A 14,292-nucleotide genomic window follows, 5' to 3' on the forward strand; every position below is an offset into this window, starting at 1 on the left:
TGTAGAATTTAACATCTCTTTTCTGGATTTTGATAATTAGCGGATATCGGCCTAATTCTGCACTGCATGCATTATTTGGTGTTTTACGTTGTACACAGAGGATATTTTTTGCAGAATTCTGCATGCAGAGTCTCATTTTGGTATTTGTCCCATTTTGTGGATTCTTGGTTGGTGAGGGGACCCCAGACCTCACAACCATAAAGGGCAATGGGTTCTATAACTGATTCAAGGGTTTTTAGCTAGCTCCTAATTGGTATGTCAAATTTTATGTTCCTTGTGATGGCATAGAATGCCCTTCTTGCCTTGTCTCTCAGATCGTTCACAGCTTTGTGGAAGTTACCTGTGGTGCTGATGTTTAGGCCAATCAGCAACCTCTCTCTCTCTCTCTAACTCTCTCTCGCTCTGTCACATCCTCTGGCTACAGTAACGTTGCAGTATTTATGACAGTAAGGAACACTGGTGGATTGATGAAGCCAGTCATTCTAGGACACCTCAGTGTCTGGTGTCACCACACATTCTAGAAGCATTCCTGCAAATCTCCAGTGTTGTGGTTTAAAGCAGTGAACACAGAAGGAGGCCAACACAGCTGAAGAACGTGTCTAAGAGTAGGAAGCTGCAGGACTGTAGAGACTATTTTCTGCAGGTACTATGCTGTGCTGCTACAGTATATTGGACGACACACTACACTGTATGCAACATTATTTCCATGGCAACACCTTGTTTCCATATGAGTCAAAGCCTATCGGTAGTGGGCTCATTGTATAACAGTGTTGTGCCCTTAAAGTTAAGTCACAGTGTATTCTGAGAAGGTAGCTGGCTGCTCTTTGAAATGTGCAGCTGACTGTTGTGCATTACCTAGGCCCCTAGTTCTTATTCCATAAAGGTGTTTCAAATCCTTTTATCGTTACAGAGAACAGTGCAACTATTTCGGAAGGATAAGAATCTGTGGTGAGCTGAGCGCTGCATCCCAAATGGAACCCTATTCCCTTTGTAATGCACTACTTGTGACCAGGTCCCACGTCAAAAGTAGTGCACTGTAGAGGGAATAGGGTGCCATTTGGGATGCATGTGAGATCTCGGCTGTTGTTTTTTTTCCTGATCTTGCATAACTGTGTTTAAAAGAGGGGCAGAGCAATGAATAATGCATGGCAATAGCATTGCACTCTCACACCGAACTGAAGTACGTATGATGTGAACGCTGTGAAAAGCTAAGGACATATCAAGTGTTGTGATGTGCTAACAAGTCTTTAAAAAGCTTCTAGTTCAGAAGGGCACTTTCTTATGTTCTTAATGTGCTTGCACGCCCGTTTACAACCCTGAGACGGCGAACATTAGTTGACCTTCATACCTGCCCTCTTACAGTTTAGTAGGCACGCAAGTAAAACGCACAAATTGCGTTGATAAAGAAATAAGGGATCTAAGAGAAAAAGTGAAAAGGGCATCAAGCATTTTGTACTTTCTATGGGCGTACAGATAACATGTAATGTATGAAGCATGCCGATCACACTTACCACCGGTCACTTTTTTCCTCAAAGTGGCTTAGAAAAAAAGAGAATATACAAACGTATGTAACAAATGATGATCAAAAAAAATCAACAAAACGTTTCTCTCAACAAGAACACAGGCAATTTATGCAAAAATAGTGGAATATTGTCATTTAAAGCAGCGTAATATAAAGACCACTACTCATCACTACTTTGCCAAATGTAAGCCTAGGGGGTGGTCAAAAGTATATGGACACCTGCTCGTCGAACATCTCATTCCAAAGTCAAAGGGCATTAATATAGAGCCCCCCTTTGCTGCTATAATAGCCTCCGCTCTTCTGAGAAGGCTTTCCACTTGTTGTTGAAACATTGCTGTGGGGATTTGCTTCCTTACAGCCACAATACCATTAGTGAGGTCGGGGACTGATATTGGCCGATTAGGCCTGGCTTGCAGTCGGCATTCCAATTCATCCCAAAGGTGTTTGATGGGGTTGAGGTCAGGGCTCTGTGCAGGCCAGTGAAGTTCTTCCATAACGATCTAGACAAACCATTTCTGTATGGACCTCGCTTTGTGCATGGGGACATTGTCATGCTGAAACAGGGAAGGTCCTTCACCAAACTATTGCCACAAAGTTGGAAGCACAGAATCATCTAGAATGTCATTGTATTCCCTTCACTGGAACTAAAGGGCCTAGCCCAAACCATGAAAAACAGCCCCAGACCATTATTCCTCCTCTACCAAACTTTAAAGTTGGCACTACAGTATGCATTGGTGCAGGTAGCGTTCTCCTGGCATCTGCCAAACCCAGATTTGTCTGTCGGAATGCATCCTAGGTTGAAACATTCAGTACCCCTTGGCCATGGGAAACCCATTTCATGAAGCTCCTGAACAGTTCTTGTGCTGACGTTCCAGAAACACAGTAGTGAATGTTTCAACTGAGGAGAGGTGATTTTTACACGCTACTCGCGTCTGCACTCGGCAGTCCTGTTCTGTGAGCTTGTGTGGCTTACCACTTTGCGGCTGAGCCGTTGTTGCTCCTAGACGTTTCCACTTCACAATAACAGCCCTTATAGTTGACTAGGGCAGCTCTAGCAGGGCAGAAATTTGACAAAGACACTTGTTGGACTGAGCTCTTCAGTAAGGCCATTCAACTGCCAATGTTTGTCTATGGAGATTGCATGGCGGTGTGTTCGATTTTATACACCTGTCAGCCACAGGCGTGCATGACATAGCAGCAGTCACAATTTTTGAGGGGCTGTCCACATACTTTTGTATATATAGTGCATTTTCGTAAAGCAATTGAATACATGTTTAAAAGCTTCTAAACATGACACCTGACAAATAGACATAGAATGATCAACCCTTTCATGCCATTTCTACGACTGGCCCTTCAAAAAACACCTACTGCAGAACAGTTATAAGCGACAGATGAGTCAGCAATAAGGTGAAAGCTTTTTCAAATGGTGAAGTTAAATCAAAGCTATTTACATACTTTATACGGCTCCGAGTTAAAACAATCAAACAATAAATGAAATGATTAAGTAAATTAATAATCCAAAGTTCATTAGGTTAGATGTATGATGACATAGAATGGATTTATGCAATTGTTATGATCGTTCAAAGTAGTCAAAATGATCAGTCATGCTGTCTAATGAGCTCTTTATCACATTAGATGATTCCGCACTGTCGTTAAAATGTTTTCTCTTCAGCCCTCTTCAGATCAAATGGTACAGAGCAGAACACCTTAGTGCCTTTGCGCAAAGTGCATAATTGCCTATGCCCCCTCAAAGTCGAGTAAATATAGTACTATATTAAATGGAGGAAATTAACATTTAAAAATGAGAGAACAAAACTATTTTAAGACAGTTGCGAGCAGCTGTGACCAAACAGTAGCTACTGTATGCTGCGTACCTTTGTCCACTGTAGTCGCAGGTATTGACAAACAAATCAGGAGGACATAATTACTTTTTTTTCTTTTTTTAATCTTCCAGAGAATAACATCACTAAACAAAAACACAGAGAACAAACCAAGAGGATACAAAATGCATTTGACCTCTTGGAATTACAATCTCCCATTTACGGATGGTTTCTTACCAAGCTCCTCCAGCTCTGATGTCATGGATTTGGAGCGCATGGCCATGGACAGGGCAGTGGAGGGAGCCCTACGCGGAGGTGTGGGCACTGCAACAACACAGAAAAGCAGGGGTGTATTCAGGGTTGTGTTCTGAATGTTGCAGATAAAGATAGAATGAATAGAGCTGACACTATTCCCTATTCCATCTGACAAGAAAATCATTTCTGCTTTATGCCATAGGCCTATATTTCTACGTGAGCGTTCTGTAACGTTACATCATCCTGAACAAGCCCCAGATGAGAGAACGACAGTATACAGCTAGGCGTGTTAAAAAGTTCCTTTCCAAAATGCTTGTATGCGCTTCAGCAACGCTGAGTTGTTAATGTGACAACTTCACAAGTCTCGTAGGGTGACGCCAAGAAAGCGACCAAGTTCAGCAATCATCTAACAAAATACCTTACAAATGCCCTTCTAAAATATGCCTCTGACAGTTGATGTACATCAGCTTTGAAATGTTTTTACCTGTGCTGCAGTACAGGCAATTTTTTTGAATGCCCCCAACTGTAAAACCACCGTCTTAACTTCAAGGCTGAAAATCAGCACAGTCATCAGGAAAAACTGCAATGTGGTCAATGCTCTTCTAGCTCGTCAGCTTCTAGCTTCCCGATGCACTACAGTACAGTACGAGGACGAGCCAAGACGGTTTAGAACAGACCTGGGTTCAAAAACTATTTCAAATTTTTCAAATACTTTGAACGTTTGCTCTAGTCTGCGGGGTTCACAGTTTCGGGCCTATCTATTGGTCAAGCACATATGAAGTATTTGTAATAATTTCAAATAGTATTAAACCCAGTTCTGGTTTGGAAGGGTGAGCTGGGAGCCTGACTGTGGACTCACCCCAACTAATCAGACATTGATCCTGCTGGCAGGGTGTTGTAGGGCAGAGCAGCAAGGTGTGTGTGTGTGTGTGTGTGTGTGAGTGTGAGTGTGAGAGAGAGAAAAAGAATAAGAGAGAGAGACAAAGAATGAGAGACAGAGAGAAAGAGAGAAAGAGAGAAAGAAAGAAAGAGAGAGAAAGAAAGAGAGAGAGAGAAAGAGAGAGAAAGAAAGAAAGAGAAAGAAAGAGAGAGAAAGAGAAAGAAAGAAAGAAAGAGAGAGAAAGAAAGAAAGAGAAAGAAAGAGAGAGAAAGAAAGAAAGAGAGAGAAAGAGAGAGAGAGAAAGAAAGAGAAAGAGAGAGAGAGAAAGAAAGAGAGAGAAAGAGAGAGAGAGAAAGAAAGAGAGAGAAAGAGAGAGAAAGAGAGAGAGAGAAAGAAAAAGAGAGAGAGAGAAAGAGAGAGAGAACGAGAGAGAGAGAGAAAGAAAGAGAAAGAGAGAGAGAGAAAGAAAGAGAAAGAACGAGAAAGAAAGAGAAAGAGAGAGTAAGAGAGAGAAAGAGAAAGAGAGAGAAAGAGAGAAAGAGAGAAAGAGAGAGAGAAAGAGGATAAAAGGCTTACCTTTCTTCCTAGCCGTGTCATCAGGGTCCAGATTCCTGCTAACCGTCACCACTTTGATGATGAGCCGGTTTCCCCCGTGTCGGATCGTATTGACCACCTGTTTGTGGCCCACCTTCACCACATTTTCCTGGTTCACCTGCAACACAGAAGACAAGACACCTAGGGTACAGTCTACATCGCTACATCACGCAATGACTGGGCAGAAACATAGCATCACAACCCTAAAATGCAGGTGAAACAACACGTATTCCCACGGCTGTTACATCTCTTAACAACAACTCACTATCAAGCTGATCTAATCTTCGCAAAGTCAACATCCCTTCATCACTCAATGACTGGACAGAAATATAAAATCACAACCTGAACTAAAGCCTCTTAGCCATTATGGTGTTTTGACCTTGAGTGGTTTTGGACCAGTTCCAACAGACATTTCTGTGTACAGCACTCTGTGAACGACACAATGTCCATTCCTGTGCACTCTGTGAAAGGTCTGGTTGTCCCGCTTCTGATGCCGTCTCCGACTCACCTATGAGATCCAGTATTTGAAACCTGACACCTAATTTGCACGGCGAGAGACATGTCACATTTCCTGGCCTATCTAGACAAAGGATATTTTTGCTCGGGTTGTGGAGCACGCGGCTCCGACTCCGATTACAAGTGAAACGGAAGAATCTAGCGATTTGAGCAGAAAGCAGTCTCATTTCGCTGTGATGTTCTCAGATGGATTTAGCGCTTTCAGCATGAAAGAAATATGAATTTCATTTAGTAAAATTTAAACAAGACTTTCTCTTGTTCACAGAAGGACCAAAACCACTGTGCGATTAGAGCAGAAGTTGTAATGAGTCTGCAGCCACTTGAATGGTGTCTCTGCATCCCTCAGAGGACGTTTTGGAGAAAACTCTTTGTAGTCAGTTACGTGATGCCAATATTGTACTGTCATAAAGCATGATCGCATTTATTAGAAGGTTGTAAGACAGGTGGAATCCGATGGTAGATCATTTATCATTTCAATGTTACTATATCTAGAAGGCACTGCAGTCATTTCGTGCCCTATTACACCACTTGTGTTGAAGAGGAAAAACATCATATGTTGTACTACGTATTTGACCTTGTGTCCTCAAAAGTGAGTACACCTAAGCAATGTCTAACAATTTGTCATCAGAAAGGTGAGTTCCAGAACTTTCTAAAAGTATGCAGCATTACTAGATATTGTTTATGTGCAAGTCATGAAAAAATAATTACCTTGGGGCATGTCCATTTAGGTGGAGATCTACATTTTCCCTTAATGTTCAATAAAGTATGCTATAACAACTCATTAACCACACGGATACAACTCTCCAACAAGTTGATCTGAACTTGGCTAAGTCATGAAATCAGCATCTCGTCGTGACTCAATGACTAGCCTGATATACTGTATAAAACCACAACCCTTAAAATAGAAATGCAACAACCCAGAAAAGCATGGCAAAGTACTGAGGTCTGACTGACATTAAAGGTGATTAGATATCTTCAGCTCTATTAGCCGTGATATGTCTTGTTGTATGGTGTAGGCTAGGTTTCTCAGTATTTCCTGCTCAGAGGTATCTTGTGGTGGGTGATTCAGCCAGGTTTTATGTACTGTTCTCAGAACAGTATTTCCTAATTGGAGGTCTCTGGTGGGTGTTTCAACCATCCTGTATTACACTGTGCTGCTTTGTCTAATTAACGGTTCGTGGACTCTTCTCAGACCTGTATTTCCTGCTCAGAGGTGGTCACTTAGGTGTTCAACCAGTCTGTAGTACCCTGTGCTGCTGTCTTATATATCATTATTTCAAGCCACTCAATCAGGCCCATTACTCTTCCTATAACACCATGTTAAATCTGCAGTCAGTATTGACAGGCTGCTCTGCTCACTGCACAGGCCTGGTCAGTAATGGAGGAGGGGGTCCTTCTATTGATTCCACTTTGTCATCTGGCAAAGGCAAAGACACACCATGTGCGCGTGTGCGTTTGTGTGGGATTTGGTTTATTCAGATCCCCATTAGCTGTTGCCGAAGCAGCAGCTATTCTTCCTGTGGTCTACACAAAAACATAAAAGACGACAAGAAACAAAACACTGATAGACCGACAGACAAGAACATTCACACAAATTGAAAATACAACAATATACAAACAATACAACTAAAGAATAATGTGTGCAGATTGTGTGTTAGAGTGTCAGTGTGTGTGTGTGTGTGTGTGTGTGTGTGTCATTTCCTAATCCCTATAGTGCCATGAGATGTTTTTTTTATTTTTTAAATGGAGTACATTTTGCTGTTTGCTTATGGCTCTGTATAATACTGTGCATTGCCGAGAATTCGTTTTGGACATGTGGACTGTGAAGAGACCCCTGGTGGCATGTCTTGTGGGGTATGTATGAATGTCTGAAGAGACCCCTGGTGGCATGTCTTGTGGGGTATGTATGAATGTCTGAAGAGACCCCTGGTGGCATGTCTTGTGGGGTGTGTATGTTTGTCTGAGTTGAAAGTTATTTGATTATCTAGACAATCTGGAATTATAATCACAGTAATATTTATCATAAAAACTAGAAGAGAAGCAGTCAATCTCTAGTCAACCCTCAACCAGGAAAGGCATGCATGTTGTTGATGTTAGTTCTGTATGTGCAGTTCAGGGCACGGCTTGCTGCTCTGTCTTGAGTCAGCTGCAGCTTTGCTGCACTTGACCATATTACCAGACAGCAATCAAGATGGAACAAGACCAAAGCCTGAACAATTAGTTCAGTTCATTTTTGTGTCAAAAATGCAGACCAAGAACTTTGTCAATATGACTTGACCATGATAATTGACCACCCCATTTTATACTTAGGAGTTTAGCTTCCTCAACTTGCTCAATGGTCACACCTCGGGCTGTGATGGTCATGACATTTTGTCACCCGGTGATAGTCATGTAAATAGCTGCCAGTCTCACGGTAATTGACCATTCACTAACATAAACACGTTTAGCATTTCCTGATTTCCACACATAGCCTACAAGCTACTGATGCAGACCTTTGGAACAACTACATTTGATTAAAAAGTCTAATAAATATATTTAAACAGTCCTACACCATCACAGCCCATTTCAGAAGAACAGAATAGTATATTCTGAGTTGTCCTTATGTTAGGTTGTGATCTGGCTATCCCGACAATATTTGCTTAGTATTCATTGGCATTATTTTATATTATTTTATAGTAAGAAAAATACAATTGAACATAACTGAATAAAATAGAAAGGACATTTTCCCCCAAACGATTTCCGAGGTGAGCACATGCGGCTTTTCTATGTTGAGTAGATAACAAAGAAACATGTCCTCGTATATGCTTAATGTAGAGTAATTTATGCAACTTTAGTGATACAAACGTTAGGCTGTGTTTAGACTGTTAATACATTCGTAGGCTGCATGATGCGACCCTAATGATGATTTGAAAAAAGTCTCATGAGAGGCATGTGCTCTTCTCTGTTTCTTGCGAAGGCTGCACACACTTAATCAATCTCTCATTCACAATTTGACTAGCACTTTGTAATATTCTCACCCTTCAGACTAATCTCAATTTAATCTGTTTTTCTTTATACCTATAACCTACTAATAGCCTATATGTGTGGAATTATTTTTAATTTTCGAATGGCGCACAAAAACAAAATATGTCATCCATAGCCTGCACTCGAATAGTGAATGGAGATTACATGTGGTTACAATAAGCCTACGGAAAGCTAAGCTTCCCTAATGTAAAGTGAATTAAATTGCCAAAATTATTTAACCTAATTAGATTACTCCTTTCTATACAGAAATACATTGAAACATTCAAAATAGACTACTAGAGCTTGATTTGGCCAGAAGATGAGTTGTGGATTGCAAAGTAAAGAGATCAAGCCAGGCATCTCGCAATATATTTCTAAATATAATCACGGGAAAACAGTTTCGAAAGAATATGGTTATTGCTGTAAAGGGAAGACAATGAAAACACAAATCTTTCTTTTAGTATTCAAAATTTGCAAAATGAATTGTTTGAACAACAGTATAGCTTATTGGCACCAGCAGAGAGCATCGGCAATATCCCTGGTGATTCCCCGTGCGCATATTCACTATTTATCATTGTTGAATCAGTGCTACTTAAAAGTTTGTTTTTGGACAATACATGTCCTCCAGTTAAGATGGACGTCATATTATATTTGTGTCTCCCCTTCACGTCACTTTAATTGGTTTGTCAGTGTCAGCGAAGTAGGCTACCCTTTCATTTGTAGTATTAAAAAAAGATTCAGCTAATGTCTCCAGTCATCGAAAGTGTCGTAGAATTGTATGAAATGTGTTCATAAAAGGCCACATTTTTCCCCATGCAAAGAATGAAGAAATATACATATCTTATATAGTCTTTAACCTAGGCCTACTCTAAACTATACATACTCAGCCAAGCATGGAGCGATATAGTTTGCAAACAGTGATTGAGTTATATTATTAGCCTAAATTATGACTTTCCAATCTACTCAATCACAATAGGGATAGCAGGCTATCTAACATAAGTCTGCAAATGCGATGATGCACGTAATGCTTTATTATAAAGGTGCATTTCTAAGGAGAAAATGTTCTTCCCCAAACTTGAAACTCACAGGCCTATGTAGGCCGATGCCAGGTAGGCTACACCGGTTGTAAAGCGGATCCATGTGCTTGATTTGAAGAATTGAGCAATAAATATAGCAGCAGGAGAAAGCTGGGATCAACTTTTAAATAGTGGCTAGTCAAAACTCTGTTTTCACACGCGATTGTGCAATTGGGCTTATAAGAACACGTTTCACTGGGTTCTGTAGGCTATGTGCTCTCTAACTGTGTTCCAGGGGTCCTAGGTCTATAGGCCTATGGGCGTTCAAAACATATAGGCCTATGGGCGTTCAAAACATATAGGCCTATGGGCGATCAAAACATATAGGCCTATGGGCGTTCAAAACATATAGGCCTATGGGCGTTCAAAACATATAGGCCTATGGGCGATCAAAACATATAGGCCTATGGGCGTTCAAAACATATAGGCCTATGGGCGATCAAAACATATAGGCCTATGGGCGATCAAAACATATAGGCCTATGGGCGATCAAAACATATAGGCCTATGGGCGATCAAAACATATAGGCCTATGGGCGATCAAAACATATAGGCCTATGGGCGATCAAAACATATAGGCCTATGGGCGATCAAAACATATAGGCCTATGGGCGATCAAAACATATAGGCCTATGGGCGATCAAAACATATAGGCCTATGGGCGATCAAAACATATAGGCCTATGGGCGATCAAAACATATAGGCCTATGGGCGATCAAAACATATAGGCCTATGGGCGATCAAAACATATAGGCCTATGGGCGATCAAAACATATAGGCCTATGGGCGATCAAAACATATAGGCCTATGGGCTAGGCTACATGCCTCATGCGACTCTGATTTGAAAAAGTAGCACAAAAAAAGGCATGCAACATTTATTGCCTTAGACTGCACTCGCTGGGCATCATTCACAAGCGATGATACATCATTGATATTGTCTTTACATATCCTAAATGATATAGGTGTGGAATTAGTTTTGATTTAGTATGGACCACTGTTGGAACTGGAGTAAAGAAATTGAAAAAGCTATATTTTGGTTCTCTCTATAGCAACTGCCTCCGGGAACAATAAAAAAAAACGTTATTTACATCTTACAGTTAAATGAGAAAACATTAGGATTAGGATTATTAGGAAAGATGAGAAATAAATATAGTAGGTCTAGCCTCTAGAAAGCTGATGGGATCCTCTTTTTAATAAAGGCCATCAACAACAAAACAATTCTTCCGCAATTACATTGCCTATAGAAATGTTGCGCAACATGAGCTCATGGGATCTCATGAAGTGTCTGATTTCATTTTTGATTGCATTTGCATTGATGCCAAATGACTAGAGAGGGATTAGAGGGACATGTCATTAGCGACAGGCAGTTAGCAATTTTGGTAGGCTACTAATGACCGTTAGCAGCATCAGAAGCACAGTTTCGGAGAAGCCGAGTTACCGTGACTACACGTTCACGTGGAATTTGACTGTGTTCATGACTCGTGACAGCTGGTGTGGCAGTAATATGGTCACCATAACAGCCCTAGTCACACCCTTAATACACAACTCCAGTTGAGATTTAGGCCTTAGAAAATGTTCTGAACCAAATACAATGCTTTTAGTTTTAGATGCCTTTAAGGCTGCAATATGTAACTTTTTGGGCGACCCGATCAAAATCATATACACAGAACAAAAACAAACGCAACATGTAAAATGTTGATCCCATGTTTCATGAGCTGAAATAAAAGATCCCAGAAATGTTCAATATGCACACAATGCTATTTTCTCTAAAATGTTGTGCACAAATTTGTTTACATCCCTGTTAGTGAGCATTTCTCCTTTGCCAAGACAATTCATCCTCCTGACATGTGGCATATTAAGAAGCTGATTAAACAGCATGATCATTACACAGGTGCATCTTGTGCTGAGGACAATAAAAGGCCACTCTGAAAAGTGCGATTTTATCACACAACACAATGCCATCGAAACAGGAACATTTATGTCTGTAATAAAGCCCTTTTGTGGGGAAAAACAAATTCTTACTGGCTGGGCCTGGATCCCCAGTGGGTTGGCCTACGCCCTCCCAGGCCCACCATGGCCCCGGCTCTACCCAGTCATGTGAAATCCATTGATTAGTTATTTATTTATTTCAATTGACTGATTTCCTTATATGAACTGTAACTCAGTAAAATCTTTGAAATTGTTGCATATTGCGTTTCGATTTTTGCTCAGTATTGAAATATGAATTTACAGATCTGCAATGAGGGCAAGTCTAAGAATTGCTAGACTGGTCCTATGTGCGCTATTTCTATATTCCAATTCTTAAGTTTAGTTTTTGCTTCTTTTAACTTCAGTTTTGTACACCAGCTACAAACAGCTAAAAATACAATATTTTTGTTTACTTAAAATATATTTCACAGCGGTTTAGATGGTAAAATGATTCTCCATACAATACATGCTTATTTTGTCAAATACACTGAAACTATTATATTTTTACCAACCAGGTAAAATGGTGCTTTACTATTTTTAGGCAGTGGAATTACTTTAGTTTCCGTCCACACATGCTCCTTTAGGCTTTAGGTAAAGATATAGCACATAGGGTTGCTAATACAGTCTGCTACCAGTCTTAATAGTTACCCATTATGGTTGTCTATACCTGGTGGGTATCACTATAGATGGATAAGAATCGCTTTTACACCACTCCCATACCAACTTCACAAAATTCAAAAGAGCAATCCTTCTCTTTCATGATTTGATGTTTTATACAAAATAAATATGATGATTCACTGCTCAATGTTGATTATTTATTGATTTGGATCTCCATTAGCTTTTGCAGAAGCAGCAGCTACTCTTCCTGAGGTCCATTTTTTTCCACTTTACTAGTGAAATAAGAGTTGAACAGATTGGCAATATCGAAAGGTTTTGTTATAAATGACCCATCAACTTCACTGAACGATGGAAATGAATTGTGCTTTCTGCCCATGATATCATTTAAGGTACTCCAAAGTATGTTTCCATTGTGTTTTGTGTCATTCATGTTGGTTTGGTAATATAATTTACTCTTCCTTTTGTTAAGTTTAGTCCCAAAATGTCTCAATTTACAGAATGTAAATGTATTTGCTATTTGCCTCATGACTCCTGCATGCTTTGTTGAATACAAACTTTCTTTACCCAACCATGGGACAGACTGTTTGTTCCCACACTTGGGGCTCGGACTCTCCATTGGTTACACTGACGTTTGGCCTCCCATTCTATTCTAAACACCTCTCGCCGGCTTTGTAGTCATTGTTACCTGATGAAATTGCTGTACAATATGAACTTGTTGTCATCTGATCACAATATGATTTGCTGGTTTTAAGTATTAAACTTTCAAATAGCTCGTTGTTGACTGTTGCTGTGTGCTATCGTCCCTCATCAGCACCGGCCTGTACCCTACCTGCCCTAAGCTCTCTCCTGGCCCCCTAAGCCAAGTCTGAATTTCTCCTGCTAGGTGACCTAAACTGGGACATGCTTAAACCACCTGACCAAGTCCTAAAGAAATGGGACTCCCTAAATATTTCTCAGATTATTACCAATCCCACGAGGTATGACTCCAAACACCCAGAAAAGGCTACTCTTGATGTTATCCTCACAAATAATCCTGATCGGTATCAGTCTGGTGTTTTCTGTAATGACCTTAGTGATCACTGTTTTACAGCCTGTGTTCATAATGGCTGCTCAGTGAAAATGACCTGTCCTGGTTAGACAGACACTTGTTAAAAAAACTCAATGAGCAAGCCTTCATTCATGAACTGGCCTCTGTAAAATGGTTTAGAATCAGCTGGATCCCCTCTGTCGAAGACATGTGCCTTCTTTTTTGATATTTTCAGTGGTATTGTTAACAAACACGCCACCATAAAGAAAATGAGAATTAAAAACAGGTTCATCCCCTGGTTCGACCGTGATCTTGCAGAGTTACTCCACCTCAAGAACTGCATTTGGTGAAAGGCTCAGCACACGCATACTCAGGCTGACTGGCTCTCGTTCAGGCGAATGAGAAATAAGTGCACTCAGGCTATCTGGTAAGCCAGTTAGTTACTTTAAGGAGCAGTTCTCTCTCTGTGGGTCTAACCCCAGGAAGTTCTGGGAAACGGTTAAAGACCTGGAGAATAAACCCTCCTCCTCACAGCTGCCCATTTCCCTTGATGTTGATGATGTGGTTATTACTGACAAGAAGCACATGGCTGAGCTCTTTAATCACCACTTCATTAAGTCAGTATTCCTATTTGACTCAGCCATCTCCCACCCATTCGACTGCGACTATTCCCGATGCTTCTCCCTCTTTTTCCCCTGCCCCGCTACAAAGTTTCTCCCTGCAGGCAGTCAATGAGTCCAAGATGCTTGAGGAGCTCCTGAAACTTGATCCCCAAAAAACATATGGGTCAGATGGTTTAGACCCTTTCTTCTTTAAGGTTGCTGCCGCTATCATCGCCAAGCCTATCTCCAACCTATTTAACCTGTCTCTCCTTTCTGGGGAGGTTCCCATTGCTTGGAAGGCAGCCATGGTTTGTCCTTTATTTCAGGTTGATCCTAACTGTTATAGGCCTATTTCTATTCTGCCCTATTTATCAAAAGTGTTGGAAAAACTTGTCAACAATCAACTGACTGG

General features: G+C 40.7%; 1 protein-coding gene across 1 annotated transcript in view; it reads right to left on the minus strand.

Moving 5' to 3' along the window:
* The window catches only part of shank2b (SH3 and multiple ankyrin repeat domains 2b), a 140,921-nt gene that overhangs the window by 13,777 nt on the left and 112,852 nt on the right, over positions 1–14,292 (minus strand). The window contains exons 16-19 of the mRNA XM_064951300.1: positions 5,054–5,189; positions 3,580–3,666; positions 3,397–3,405; positions 1,515–1,538 (exon numbers count right to left, since the gene is read on the minus strand). Coding sequence (XP_064807372.1) covers positions 1,515–1,538; positions 3,397–3,405; positions 3,580–3,666; positions 5,054–5,189 — 256 coding nt within the window. The remainder of the gene's footprint in view (positions 1–1,514; positions 1,539–3,396; positions 3,406–3,579; positions 3,667–5,053; positions 5,190–14,292) is intronic.

This window comes from Oncorhynchus masou, chromosome 31 (genome assembly GCF_036934945.1).
Source record: "Oncorhynchus masou masou isolate Uvic2021 chromosome 31, UVic_Omas_1.1, whole genome shotgun sequence".
Classification (NCBI taxonomy): Eukaryota; Metazoa; Chordata; class Actinopteri; order Salmoniformes; family Salmonidae; genus Oncorhynchus; species Oncorhynchus masou.